A 15374-nucleotide genomic window follows, 5' to 3' on the forward strand; every position below is an offset into this window, starting at 1 on the left:
GCTGTGCAGCATAAAAAACAACCCACACGTTTTGTACGATGCTTATTACATCATCTTCGTACGACAGTCGTATTTACGACACAAATGCACACAACACGCGTACGCACTTTGAGATAAAAGCATGTATATTCAGACTAAGACATTCCGGTACCGGGAAAAGCATCCTTGAAACTTGCAAAAGATGATTTTCCCGTTCACCAGCTGTCAGTGAATCTTGCTGTGGCAAGAGTTTACCAGACACTTAGAATCAATGATGAAACATTTGGAGGTCCTCTCACCGCTGTAGGTGACATCCGGCACCACACCTTCCGCTAAGGACAGGAAAGGATGCTGAAGATGGAGCCGTGACGAGTCGGTAATGCGGACGGCGGCGGAGGATCCGTTCCACCACGTGCTGTCCACGAACTTGTCGCATCCCCTGAGCAGGCGTTGCCAGTCGCCGGGAGCCCATGGCGATGCTTCGGCGCGCTCGCCACCGCCATCGGTGCCGTTGGTGGGCGGGTGCTCGAGGACGACGCCGGCCAGTGCCGTCCGCCATAAGACCACAAGCAAGGCGGCAGCCAGGATCAGAGGCGTCCTGGCACGCCAGTCGACTGAGCCTGCTCGATCCATGGGAGCGCGCCGCGGCGAGCCTCGGCCGCACGAGCGACGAGCCCACGGCCGTAAGTCCCGAGAATGAGTTCGCGGTCGGCGCGGGTCAGCTGCTGCCTACCTACAGCCGTCTCGAAGCGAGTGCGGGAGACGCGTGCCGAAAGGAGCTCGCAGTGAGACAGGACCGGAGGGCTAACACCGAAAGCAGCTAACACCAAAACCCTGAGAACCAAATGGTAACGGCGGCGGCACAATAGAAGTTCTCTAGAGGGTTAACGTCGAAACCGCAAAGCAATAGAGGGCGCAGCGTGAAGGGAGATTGAAGCTAGACGTGAAGGGAAGCGAGGAATCCGGCTTCTTAAGCGTCGCGGCCGCCTACGGTGCCGCGGGCCCCGCTTAGGTGGGTAAGCATCTTCTCTTGCGGTGCAGGATGATGAGTTTGGCGCGACTGGACGCTCTGCAAGTGTTGCTCATGCCGCTGGCCGAAAATGACATCGATGCGAATCCCTCCGCGGGAAGCAGCCTGCGCAAAAACAAGACAGAAAAAAAGCCTTCTTGAGTACATGAGAAGCAGACCCTTCAGTGACCTATATATACTAAACCCAGTGTGGACATGTGTGCTGTAGTTTGGCTGGTATTTTGGCATCATAAAAAAATGTGCTGTCAGTAAATATTTGCAGTAAATGTCTACAAATCGACACGACGGGTTTTTGTTCTTACTTCATGTCTCGCATGAAATTGCACGAGATAAACACAGGACTCTTTTGACATGAGTATAACGTGTAATATGTGCAACTATAGCACCGATGCGACACGGCGACGTCATGGTTTATATGTGGACCATGTGTCTTATTTCGGGCGCTAAAGAATTGATTGAAGCACTTCCACCACTTGTAACGGGGTTTATTTGCTGAGCAGAACGCAGAAGGCGAAGCAGTCATCAGCGTCCGGCCAAGTGCAGCAAGCACGAGCTTATGTTGATGGCGATGCCCCTGAGGCGCCGAGAAATGCCGCTGAGGCCCCTCTTCTTCACTACAAAACCATGAAAAAATCCTCACAAGTTCTTAAAGATGGAGTGTTCTGCTCGAATAAGCGCATCAAAGCATCTTTATTACAGGTAAGTATACTATAGCTAAGTATGTCTTTCACTAGTTTACGGCTTCATTCGCTAGGTTACATTCCATAAAGGCTTCCATCTTTGATGTCAACTCGTATGCTTTGCATTGTAGAAAACTGTTAACTTTATTCAGCGAGTAAGAAACCACACGCACAGTCGATCCTTGCTTGCATATAGCATCTCAACATTATCGTCATTCTCGGTAAAGTTTGTTCCCCGAACGTAATGTACTTTTGTGAGTTCTCTGCCGTCTTTGCGCCTGATCGAGGCTACTATTCACTGATCGAAGTGGTGCCGCTTAACCCCTCAAACTACCTAACCCCTAACACTTGATAGCCAGAAGCATGGCACCAAAAGTTCACACAGCGAAACAATTATGAAACCACATGTTGGAACTATTGCAAAAACAGGCTTTCCGATTAGAAAAAAAAAGTCATTGATTGCCTGCAGTCAATATAAACGTCGACGACAGCCATCAAAAACAATACAAATTTACTCAGATTCATCTATCAAATATAAGCTGCATTAACTCCTTTACAGGCAACATTGCTGGTCTCTTTGCCATCGAAAACCAATGAAGAAAGATCATTGAACGCATTCGAACAATATAGCGAAGGCAGACGTTTTTAAAATTTAGTACTTGCTGCTTTGGAGAAAATATTTTGACTACAATAGCTCACTTTTGATTCTCCAATACTTTTCAGACATTATTTTACACACGTGTAGCTTGTTTATCGGTGTATCTTGCCCCGCCGCGGTGGTCTAGTGGCTAAGGTTATCGGCTGCTGACCAACAGGTCGCGCAAACGAATCCCGGCTGTGGCGGCTGCATTTTTGATGGAGGCGAAAATGCTGCAGGCCCGTGTGCTCAGATTTGGCCGCACGTTAAAGAACCCCAGATGGTCGAAATTTCCGGAACCCTCTGCAACAGCGTCTCTCATAATCATATGGCGCTTTTGCGACGTTGAAATCCGCATATCTATCAAATCATCTGTGTACCTGCTTATCTTTTGCTGGATCGCACCTTCAGGTATTGTAACAGCGTACACGTGTACAAACTGTGGACCAAGTGTGGCGATACTTGCTTTCATGCATCTTCGTTTATTTGTGGTCATCTATGTATCTACGTCATGGTCAAATTACATAGGTCGAAAAACATGGAACGAAAAATGTCGGAAACCTATCGCCAAAGACATCAACACGCACTGACGATTGAAGCGCGGCTAGGTGAGGAGAGGACAAACAATCAAAACTAAAACTCAATCTAAGTTTTTGAAATGCTCATAATTTTATATATGTCAGTTAACTATAAACTTACTTTACGGTGTATCTCACACCTGGCTAAGATATATTGCTTCAGTTTTTTGACGAGTGCCATAAATGCGGATGGAGTGGGGGTGGAGGGGGAGGTGCGTATCTGCTATTGTAATCTGCTACCAGAGGTTGTGTTCAGTTCGGTGTGTTCTTTGCTTCAGCGCATTACCAGGTCAATTAGCCATCGCTCACTTTTCTGGGGTGGTTTGGTGCGTACCTTCAGTAGTTTTCTTATTTCTTGTGTGATGTTTGCTGGCGTGACATTTCAGAGCTCAACTACCTCACAGAATGTGTAGATAAGCGCTGCATACGCTGGCGTGCGGCCAGCGTGCACTCGCCTTTGGTGACGGGGAACACGACACGCAAAGCAACGAGACGCTGTTCTTTACGGCTGCAAAGCTGTATTTTCAGAGCAGCTGTCCTGCTGCAGTGGTTTTTGACGATTGGGCAACGTAAGTTTTCGAACAATTATGCTCTTGCGCTCGTGAACAGTTGTCTCACAATTGTCTCTGCCAATTTTTTGTGCATATTGTAAGTACGTCATTTGGCTAATAAAACACCTATGCTTCCGCAACCTGTTTTTTTTTCCTTTTCTCTGCCGCATGCAATTATCGAGGCACAAGCGCAATAAAATTGCGTATTTATAACAACACGTAGAACGTCAGCAATAAAAAAATTCAATTTCGGGCCATATGTACGCCAAATGCGCGACATCACTAGTGCTTTCGGTTGTGACGTCATATCATATTTGTTTTATTTTCTGTTAGTTTCTCCCTGCTCATATAGATGGTAGCAGTGGCAACGGGCCGCTGACTACTTGATCCATTGGCTTTGATGGGAGTTACGCTGCCAGTTTACATATACCTTGTCTATGCTTTAAATTTTTAGATACGAAGCACTCTTTGACTAGTCTGTGTAACGCTCTCCGTCCTTTCTCCGTGCCAACACGCCGCGCCGCAGGTGTTGGGGCAGTGCCAAATAGGTCCCGCCTTCCATCATAGTACACGGTGACGTCACTCTCTCCCTCGCCGGCCACGCGCTCGCGGCGTTTCACTTCTTTCTCGCTTCACTCTCTCCACACTCACAACGTTCGAGCGCACATTGAGTGAACACTGTTTCGGCTCGTTTATCTGCGATAAAAACGACGCATGAAAGCGAAGCTCCTTCGCCCGCCGAAACATGCGCCGAAGCAATTTGGCCTAACCCGCCCTACCCCGCCGCGATGGTCTAGTGGCTAAGGTACTCGGCTGTTAACCCGCAGGTTGCGGGATCGAATCTCGGCTGCGGCAGCTGCATTTCCGATGGAGGTGAAAATGTTGTAGGCCCATGTGCTCAGATTTTAGTGCACGTTAAAGAACCGCAGGTGGTCGCAATTTCCGGCACCCTCCACCACGGCATCTCTCATAATCATGTGGTGGTTTTGGGACGTAAAACCGTACATATCTATCTATCTAACCCGCCCATCACCGGCGTTGCGAGGGTTAGCAGAACCGATCGCGTTCGCGAATGGCGACGTCGCACTTTTAACACCAACGAGGCGCAAGTCAGGGAAGCCAAACGCAAACGTCGGCAGTGGAAGACCAACGACACCGATGAGGTGCGAGTCAAGCACACCGATCGTGTTCGAGAGTGGAGGTGGCGTGCGGGTAACACCGACGAGACGCGAGCCAAGGAAGCCAAGCACAAGCGTCTTCAACACGTCGGCAACACCGATGAGACGCACGTCGAGGAAGTTGAGTGGAAGCGCCGACAGCGGAAGGCCAACGCCGGTGAATCCTCGACGTCGTCGGCAACGTCTCGCAAGCGATGCGCGCCTTCCGCCGAATCAGCCGCCGAATCGCCGTGCGCAACGCTGCTGCTTCGCATTCTATCATGGTTCCCACTGGGAAGATGTCGTTATGTTTTTGAACCCATTACATCGCTTTGATAACCTCGATTTATCACGGTAACTGTCGCGGGAAGAAAAGTGGCCATCGCTATTTAGAACAGACCACATCATATTTTTAATAAGAAGAGTAATACTCCGTATTGTCTTGAAGCCTCTAAGAAGCAGTGTCATATGCGTGTTCGAAAGTGTTACGACGAATAAATACCGTTCAGGAATACGAAATTGTGAGTGCATCCTTTTATGCAAAGTTCACAAGAGAACATGCACACGCCATCTCAATAAAAAATGCATTTATTCCCTGTTGTAGACATGAAGTGCATGCGATTATGCAAAAGAACCAAGTTAAAACGCAGCTGAGAAAATTTAGTAAATCTTGCCGGAGTTTCGGTAAAAAACCCAGGAAAAGATTACCAGATACCGCCAACGTCACTGTTACTCTAAACGTACATACCCTGTATGTTGCATGACAGAAGTGCCAATCATACTTTGCCCTTAAGCGTGGAAAGCACTTGCGCGATTCTCGCTATTCAGGAACTACGCTAGAATCATAAGCAGTACAAACTCATAGCAAGACATTTCTTTGTGTTTGCGTGAGTGTGTGTGTGCGTGGCGGGGGAGGGGGGGGGGACTTGCGACAACTTGTTTTGCACTTTTGCGCAATGTCTTTACACCTTTTTGAGCATCAAACAAGTGTTACAAAGGGCAACAACTACTATATATCTGCCCGCAAACACAGACACGTTTAGAGATCAAAAGACAAGACCTAAACATGAAGTTATTTCCTTGCTTTACTTTTCACGAAAAGCATGCCTTCGCGAAGCCAAATATTTTGGCTTCCTGAGGGCGTGCTCCGTATGGGTCCGCTTGTTCAAGCTTGAAGTGTACAAGGTTCATTCGAAATTCCTGCGACCTTCTCAATCACAGCAGAGCCACGTACAATGCTGGCAACAACGAAGTTCATGGTCAAATGCGACGTGCCTTAAGAACGGACAGTGTGGTCGGAATCAATATCGGTACTCTAGAATTTGTATGTATAGCACCCAAGCCGAATTATAATGCACTAATACGATTGTATTTCGTAAACATGATGTTGCGTCGGGGCTGGCATTCTGGAATATCAGCACACGTGGTACAGCAATAGGTCCAAACGTGGCAACCACCTCCTTTCACTGGTAAGCGATGACATGAGGTAAATAATGTAGAAACTTGCCGTGGAAAAAAATATCCCAGACAACACGGTTGAATGACGCGCGGGAAAAATCGATTCTCTACATATATGGCAGGTAAGCAGGCAGGCAGGCAGGCAAATAACTTTATTTGATCCGGAGACCCCTACGCTCACTGTCCCGTTTAGGGCGACATCGGCGGGCTGCACCCACGACGGGACGGGGAGATGCGTCTCTTGGGTCATGTCATGGACTCTCTGGATATCCGGTAGCTGGTATTCCTTCTCGTTGCTTGGAAAGAGTTCATAGGTTGTTTAGTCAAGTTCCCGGGACAGGTTCAGGGAACCTTTACCAGATGTCGCTCTTACAGATCAGTTCGACGGTTGTCGTGACTACGTGTTTGTGGTGAAATCTGTGAGGATGCCTCGCAGAAGCAGGAGAAAGATGTCGTTGGCTGCAGGCGGATACGCTCTTGCAAGATGTCTAATCATTCAAAAACCTTGAGGAGAGTTTGTCACTGGTCAAAAGCGCAGCGCAGAGGAGTGCGCAAGGTAGCGCGCATGGCGATGGCGAGGTGGTACACACACGGACAGCATGTGTGCCCTGCCACGTATGTGACAGCGTGTCACGTCGAACAGCTCATTCCTGCTGGAAAGCGGCTCTACGCCTTTATTTTAGTGGCAATCGACGAAACGAATCTTTGCACGGTAGCCTCCAATTATGACTACAGTCATGCTAACTGCAGCACATGATCGAACATGGAGCAAAACATAAAGAAAGCCTGATTCCGTTCTATGGAGGGCATAATCGTTTGTTTTTTCATTTATCATCGGAAATATATTGTAGTGCATCGCACAAATTCCCATATGTAATGACAACATTGCGTAAAGAGGGTCAGAAAAAGGAGAAACTGTAAAATGTAAAATTAAATAGCAAAATAAGAGCACATGCATGTGCCCTTTTGCGAATAAATAGAAAAATGGGTACGCCTTTTAGGTATATAAAGGATGCGTGCGTGCGCAATATATATTTTAAATTACCGGCGCAAGAGTTAACTGCTAAGGCACTTCTATGCCCTTTCTAGAGCAGCTTCAATGGCAACAAAAGACAGTGTGTGTAAAGGCATGAGCAAGTGCAGCAGGGATTGCATGTTAACGAGTTCGGCGTCTGTAATGCATGAACAATTTAACAAATAAAGAAATTCACTTTACGAAACGCGTCATTAAAACGCTGTTCTAATAACAAAGAAACAAACAAGTCCTGATTCAATTTTTTTAAAGCGTTGTGACATGGTTAACGACATACTACGTAGCTGAAAAAATCATGAGCCTTTGAGAAGCGGTGAATTTAGGTTGTATAGCGCCGGCCTCATCTTCTCCCCCTCAACCACACCATGCCCTTCCTTGCCTGGTTTCTTTTATTAAGAGGCCGATCAGTCACCGAAGAAAGCCCCAAAAGAGACGACGCTTAGTGAACACCCTATTATCAGCGAAAACGGCAAATAATGGCTCACTCAAATCAGTGCTCTTTTTTGTTCAACGTAAAAAAATGCCAAGAACTGTCGATTAGTAAATAACAGCGAAACATCAGTCACTGCCAGTCGGGTTCCCGGCATCAGTCAATTCAAGCGCGTTAGTGTGACTCGAACCATGTCCAGCAAAGCTAGGACTGCCTATTAGTGCTGAATAACTTTCCCAAAATCTTCGCCCAGCGTTAGCTATCTCACTGCACAGCAGGCGGGCAAAAACTTTCTAGGGCTTCTTATTCCCATCCTGCCCTTTCAAATGGCCTTTTTTCCCCCCTCTGAGGCGCCCTTCTATCACTGTCATCATCATTGAAAATCAGCAGCCATGAATCATAAGCAAACGTGTATTCCACGTAACGACGTTTTTCCTCTCGCATACATACAGGACATTTTAGGGTGTGCTGTTATTGCATAAAAACAAAACCAATCCAGTGCACAAAGAATCGTGCGAGCTCCTCATAACAGCACCGGTTTCGTGCAGCACGTACGCAGAACGTGAAGGGGCTCTTAAAAGACAACAAAGCTGGAGAGATGGCTCCGCTCCCTCGCCGCTTAAATGCGACTCCTCGAGAACTCCAGAGCTTGGCGACGCCTGCACTAGAGGAGAATCCCTTAAGATGGCACGTTTCACCCATATCCGGGCATTAGATGAAGGACGCGACGGAGGCACGCACCTAGCGCCCGCCACTGAAGAAGACGACCGCGAGGAACCATGGCAGCGGCACGCATTCTGGTCACCCAAGAAGCGCGACCGACAACGCATTAGCCACGGTGGGAATCCACCGTCGAGACGGGGACAACGCGGCTCAAGCGCCGCCGGAATCACCCGGCTGAGCATGGGGCTCGCGAGGCACGTGCTCTCGAGCCCCCTGGAGCATCTGCTTCACTTGGCCGCTTTATCCTGGCCCACGCACGGCAGCGCACCCTTCTCAAAAATTTACGCCTCGCGGTGCCATCCGAGGAGCCTTTATTGCGGAGGCGTGTACAAGGATGATCCGCTTCCGAACTCGTCAGCACATTCTAGCGCTCTTTTTCGCAGCTTTCGACGACTAACCTAGCGTCACAGCGCAGATCTAGTGGACTGGATGACACGCAACCGGCTACGATGTCACAGTGGCTTGGCATTTTTATCTCTATACGCCAAGAGCGTAGCCAGCCCGGTGATGAAAAACAGAACTGGAGTGGGGCGAAGCGTATGGGGAAGGGTGTTTCAGCTCCACCAACGCCGTCGGCTATTTGTTGGGACAACGTTTCCCTTCTTCATTTTTATTAGACCGGCGGCGGTGTTTGCATTTACCCATTCTGGCGTATGCCCTACTTTATGACGGACAGTGACGACAGGAGGCGGTGACAATTCTAGCCCCTAACATGCTTCGCACCATTCACACCACTCGGATATCAATGCACGTTGTAACGGGATTCAAGAATCTCGCAACTCGTTTCTGAGTAACTTTGTGTATCATATCCGTGGCTAACTTCACTGAGAGTGACGTCATTTTCGACTGTATGAAGCTACGTTATTCAGCTCACATACTACGCACCAGCAAATGTTTTCCGATTGAAGCTGTTGTGCCTCCAGAACAGAGACGTACTTTCCAAGTCCGGGCAATCCGACGGGCCGCCTCAAGACAACAAAATAAGCACGTGATCACAGGGCGTACGGCCATTAAATGTCACACCTGGTTACGCATTACCCTGCACTCCAGCAAAGTTGTGAGTCACGTAGTAGGGCAATGTCGAATTTCGCTTTCTCTTATGCTGTTCCCGCTATACTGTCTCATATGATTGATTGATTTGTGGTGTTTAACGTCCCAAAACCACCATATAATTGTGAGAGACGCTTTAGTGGAGGGCTCCGCAAATTTCGACCACCTGGGATTCTTTGAGGTGCACCCAAATCTGAGCACACGGACCTACAACATTTCCGCTTCCATCGGAAATGCAGCCGCCGCAGCCGGGATTTAATCCCTCGACCTGCGGGTCAGCAGCCGAGTACCTTAGTCACTAGACCACCGCGGCATGGCTATACTGTATCATAGCTTCACAACTCCCAACACATCGAGAATCCATCTGGTGCCTTAAAAGCGAGATCAAGTAACTTCTTCCCGAAGCAATAAAAATGTTACGTTGTAGCCACGAGCACCAACCTAAGGGTTCATCATCAGGACGTGAATAAAATTAGTAATATCACACCATATGAATAAAACAAGATATTCAACTAGCACCCTATTACCACGTTGTGCGCTCCCCTTGACAGTGCGGACCCTCCATTTCTTTCTTTTGATGAATCAAACAATCTCCACGACTCCTTCATTAAACGCGGTGGTAAAAAGGAGCTCGCTCTGGTTACTTGATTCGGCATGCCAGCTAAAAATTAGCTGACCCTATAGTAGAGGTCAATGGTGATCGGTGCAAGCAATGCAAAATTACTCTCCCCAAAAGCACATTTTTGGCCTAAAAAGGGTTTATGCAACGCAAACAATGCCTGTCTTTCATTGATAAACGCAACAAATTTTCTTCCGCTTTATTTCTACTGCAAGTAGTTTCCATGTAATTCATTAATGGTATGATCCCTGAAAATTTGTGTCTAAACTAAACAAAAAACAAGGTCCACTCAATTTTCTCCATATATGCGTCCTTTAAGTATTTCTTCAGCTTCCCATGGCCGTGACTATAAATTCCTTTTCTCGCTCACTATGACAGAACAAGCCATCGAGTATAGGGCCGGGTCACCTGTGCAGTATCTGCCTATCGGTGCCCTTTCTGGCATCACGAGGGGTGAAGCAAAATGAAAGGCAGCGTACTGAGGGACGAGGACTATAAAAAGAAGGTGCACAACACGGTCGCTGTGTAGTGAACCTTCTTTTCCTAGTCCTCGTTCCCAAGAGCACTGCTAAAATCTAGATGGTTCAGCTACGCTACGCTGTTGGCAGCAAGACGGTGTTCTTCCTAAGAGTCCAAAAAGTCGATTGTCAATTTCAGCATGCGCTGATTGTATAAAAATCATTGTCGGTGGTCATGATTGGGGCCAGTCGGCCGACTGTCAACGTATACAGCTAATGCGAGTATGCTGAAACGGACAGTCTATTTGGTGGACGCTTACAGAAAAGCACGACAGTGGTGTACCAAACACTTTTGCGTCCAGAGTTCAGCACAGAATGACCATCTATAGCGACCGTCACACTCCTCACTAATGTTATTTTTCAGCCTCTTTTAGCGCTTTTTTTTTTTTTGCTATAAGGAGCCAGTGTGGACGCCGGCCAGACGAGCGGCAATCGCTGCGCCAGGCGACTAAATACGCACCTGCTGTCGGCGCAGCTACCGCGGCGTGCATCCTACCGTGCTGCGCGCCTCTCAAGACTCCCTGATCGTGCGTCCCTTGCACTTTGAAAGAAGGGAAGGTACGAACGTGGGCAAGGGGCGCTCTATTGATTTTTCCATTAAGGTCTTTTGCTTCCCTCTAAGAGCAGTCCCAGGTAGCGCATCTTGGCGTGCCACGCCAGTGCGTGCCGCCTGTCCCAGAATCCACACGCAGTCGCGTGCCACCGTTCTTCCGCTGCGTCTTCCAACGGTGGCGGGAATATGTCCTTCTTCACTGCACGTGCTGGCTGTTTCCTTCTTTGTTTGTTCGCCAACCCCCCCCCCCTTTTTTTTTTATCCCAGGCGCGGCACTTTATGGCTGGGTTCATCGCAGTGTTCCAGAGTCAGAAGAAAACGGAAAGAAGTTCATTACAACGTCATCACTCTGAAGTACCTAGAACATAAGGGGCCTGGGGAATAAGAGTAGAACAAAAACGAAAGAGCGGTTTGTAGAGAGACGGAATTAAGTTCACACCATGCGCTCAAACGTTGCGTGCATGTACAGAAGCACCGCGATGCTCACCGGAGTGAGGAAAGAGCACAGTTTTTAGTTTAGCCCATGTTTCGCGCCAGCAAACTTTTCGCTCATCCGCGGACACCGACGTGTCCTAGCTACTAACTTGAGTTCACATGCCCCCTTCTCCTCTCCCCAATGGGGTAAAGGGAGTTCAAACGTATGCTTCATTGTACTGAGGAAATACATCGCTAAATTCCTTACCTTGAATAGAAAAATGCTTCTTTCGGAAATCGTTTGACAAACGCCGATGCTCTGCGGTGTAGTGTATATCCGTGGGAAACCTTCTAAGACGACAGTCTTACAAGATGAAAAGCGAGAAGGGCGTCTCATACGGACTTTTTATGGGACGACGAATGGAGAGTGGATTGACAGCTCGGTGTGAATGTCGTTTTCAATTATACACCTCGTTAAAAAACACAAGGTGGTAGCATGCGTGCAGCAGCGCAAGAAAAGCTACAAAAAACGACAATTGCTCACGCATTTGATTCACGCCCTTTACGTCGAAAAACGCCAAAAAACGTATACACTACAATCTGTTTATTGTGGGTATTTACTATCTGAACATCGACATAATCGCCTTAGATTTGTAGGAGCCAATGTTTGGCGGTCGATGAAGATAAGTGGAAATTGATGCCTCGTGATGCTCCGGCGATCACTACAATACCTTATGAAATAAGCTTCAAATGTGTTTATTACAAAAAAACGAAAAAAATTGAGAAACCAATAAGGGCGTCAAGACATTTCCATGAATAACCAATGTTATGATATGTTTTCATAAAACACTGGCTTTCGAGGGAGAGAGAAATAAGGAGAAAGGCAGAGAGGTTAACGTAGCTACAGGTTCGGCTGGCTACCCTACGCGTGGGGTAGGAAAAAGGGAGAATATTAGAAAGTATCAAGAAGAAGAAAAAAACACCAGGCCTGCGCGGAAGGCGCAGCACAGTCACATCTCAAGCTAGAAGAGTAGCCTTTAGGAGCCTTTTCTAAACACTCATTGTGTAACAGCTGCAAACACACTTGCTTGATACCCACTACTGCATAATAATAAAAATGTTAGAGTATTAGGTCGGCATTCGCTATGCTATCTTTCATCAGTTTTCAGAGAAGCATGGTATCCGCTAAAGACTTGCAAGGAATCAACTGTTCGTGAGAACACACTCAAAACAAACTCGCGCTGGTAGTTCACAGACACTCGTTAACTTCGGACGCCTTCAGATAGCTCAGTAGGGCTTTCGTGGCCTTGTGCATGCCCGAAACCATGGGCCGAGGTCGCGATAGGTTCTTTTTAGACAGCGATCTTGCATTAAGACAATCGAGTGTGGCCATATAGAACACTTCGCTTTAGAACATTCGCATATCTGCTCCACTCTTTCACTCGTACTTTACGCCACTTATCTAGGGATTGTGTGCTCTATATCTCGAAGGTAAACATTCCACAGAAGTCTGTCTGGTTTGGTATGGGTTTTTTCGAGCTTCTTCAAATCTTTTGATTGAAGTCTAAATCTTCTCCCAGCTCTATATCTCGTATTAAAACGTATGCAGCAGCAGTCTGACATGTCCAACAGCAATTGTCGGGGTCTCATCGGCTTGCATATGCACCGCCGTTGTTACATACCCGTGAGAATATTAAATGCAACATTTGAAGCAGGGTCTCCTATTAACGCCAAGATTATAAGCGACATTCTGCGCATCCTCCGGTGAAGAACACTATATAACGGACTTTCTAACTTCACCAGTGGTGTCACCTGGCCGTAAAGTAGACGCCTCGTGATACGGGTAGTACGCATGCACAGTAGCCTACTCATGCTCAGCACTGTGGGTCCTGACAGCGGCCCTCGTCGAACACACGTACGAAGTATACACCATTGTGCAGCCAACGCATTAACAATTAATAGCACTTTTAGCGCAACAGTGACTCCGCCAGCCAAATCATGAAAATAAATGCAGTGCGATGCGAAAACTTTCACGCCACACAACCTGATTTTCTTCTCGTTCGCACTTGTCGCTTTAGACAAAAGCAATGACAAAACTATGCTCGTTTGCCAATCAAGTCTGTGTTTTAGGTGGTCTGTAAAATAGTTATGTTGCACAGATTGTATAATTACATCAAGATACCATTATTATTTATAGTATTTTGCTTGAAGAAATTAAACAATTTTTAGCAAGACTATAATAGTAATATTTATTATTTAATAATACCTTCAGCGCCCATGTAGGCATTATACTTGGGGGCAGACAGAGAAAAGAACATGAAAAATTCAGGTTCGCATAAGTTTCTGTAAAAGAAAAGAGAGAGAAAAAGAAAATAAGAAAAGAAGTAGATTCGCAAGACATAAAATATACACAGCTGCACCGAGCACAGCTGCGTCAGAAAAGTCATATGCATTAGAGAAAAAAAAGCATTGCAGAAACCACAAAAAAAATGATGAAAATTTTATGATAATTAAAACAAAGTAAAGCATTCGTCCAGCACAAGGGCAAATAAAACATCGAAATAAAACAACATAGCTTACAACCAAGATGCCGTGCAGATAATGGCGACTGCCAGGCGCACACACGTAGTCTATAGGGCTTAGAGGTTGAAAGATTCAATCATTTTTATTGCCGAAAAAAACACATCCATCGAGGAAATTTCTACAATTGTGGAAGGAAGTCGATTCCACTGACTGATAGTTGCTGAATAGTTGCTGAAGGACAATGTATTGCATTTGTATTCTCTTATTTTGTGTTCATGATCTTTGCGGGCTGAAATGTAGAGAGGCCGGCTTATGTAAACATCACGGGGAATTGTAGTATGAGAATAGTTTACTTTAGTTTCAATGTGCTTCAATTTCCAACTTTTGCGGTCTGCATCTCGGGTGTCAGTGCTTGAGTAATGATTTTGAGCCTTGGCAAATGTTATGGCCACTGAGAATCTCGTCAAAAAGACCTTGTAACACTTTTTCAGCACATGTCGGAAAAAGCAGCCGATCGCTATTCGAGGGTCCTGAGAACATGTAAGCTACCTGCTAGCTATAAGGGTCCAAGTAGGGGCTGACTGGTTGGTTGTGCATAGCCTACTCTTGCAGCATGGTGCTCAAGTACAAAAAGTGACGACTGTAACGGTTAGTTGCTTTTCATGCGTGATTTGTGCTTTTCGTGCATGGTTTTCGCATTCACTTTGTTTTTGAGCAGCGCGCTGCAAGTTTCCAGTTTCCTGCCAGTCCCTGTGTGACATTCCAATTTCTTCCTATCGCATTCATTGCTTTGCCCTTACGATGAAACCATGCCATTTTTTACTTTTTAAATCTCTTCACTTCCTCTGAGCTTGTCTTTTTATTTTGTAGGAAGAGTATGATTACCACACACACACACTAACACTCACTCACCCGCACTCACTCACTCACTCACCCACACACACACACACACACACACACACACACACACACACACACACACACACACACACACACACACACACCGCTTATTATAGAAGACGCAATTCTTAATTTGTCGTAAACAGATGCGATCAGCTCACGTATAGCATCATCTTAGCTCAAATTCAAACTGCACAATCTATTTAAAATTTTGTGTCGTGTTACACTTCTTATACAACGAAAGCGGGTTATTTGCATTTCCAGAGATAACAATCAATAATTACACGCTAATGCTGCGTTTTTGTTCTCAGATTATGGGTCCATGTCCTGACGCACATTACCCCTAATCCTTTATTCTTTAGGTACCACAGCAAACTTGTTTCTAGCACAAAAAACGACGTTTTCCTGGCACTGCATGAGACGTACGTTCCAGCCGGCAAAAAAAACTCTCTTGTGCTCGTTAACAATATATACATACTGCAATAAACGCTTTTTTTCGGGCTCACCGGCATGGTCCACTAGAACCGCTTCTGTAGCGTGA

At 46.6% G+C, this 15374-nt stretch overlaps 1 protein-coding gene across 2 annotated transcripts in view; it reads right to left on the reverse strand.

Moving 5' to 3' along the window:
- Nucleotides 1-15374, reverse strand: part of LOC119176906 (uncharacterized) — a 566139-nt gene that overhangs the window by 451797 nt on the left and 98968 nt on the right. For both annotated transcript variants that reach the window (XM_075878066.1, XM_075878065.1), the window contains one exon: nucleotides 279-1114. In XM_075878066.1, coding sequence (XP_075734181.1) covers nucleotides 279-612 — 334 coding nt within the window. In that variant the 5' untranslated portion in view covers nucleotides 613-1114. The remainder of the gene's footprint in view (nucleotides 1-278; nucleotides 1115-15374) is intronic.

The sequence above is a fragment of the Rhipicephalus microplus genome, chromosome X, assembly GCF_043290135.1.
Source record: "Rhipicephalus microplus isolate Deutch F79 chromosome X, USDA_Rmic, whole genome shotgun sequence".
NCBI lineage: Eukaryota > Metazoa > Arthropoda > Arachnida > Ixodida > Ixodidae > Rhipicephalus > Rhipicephalus microplus.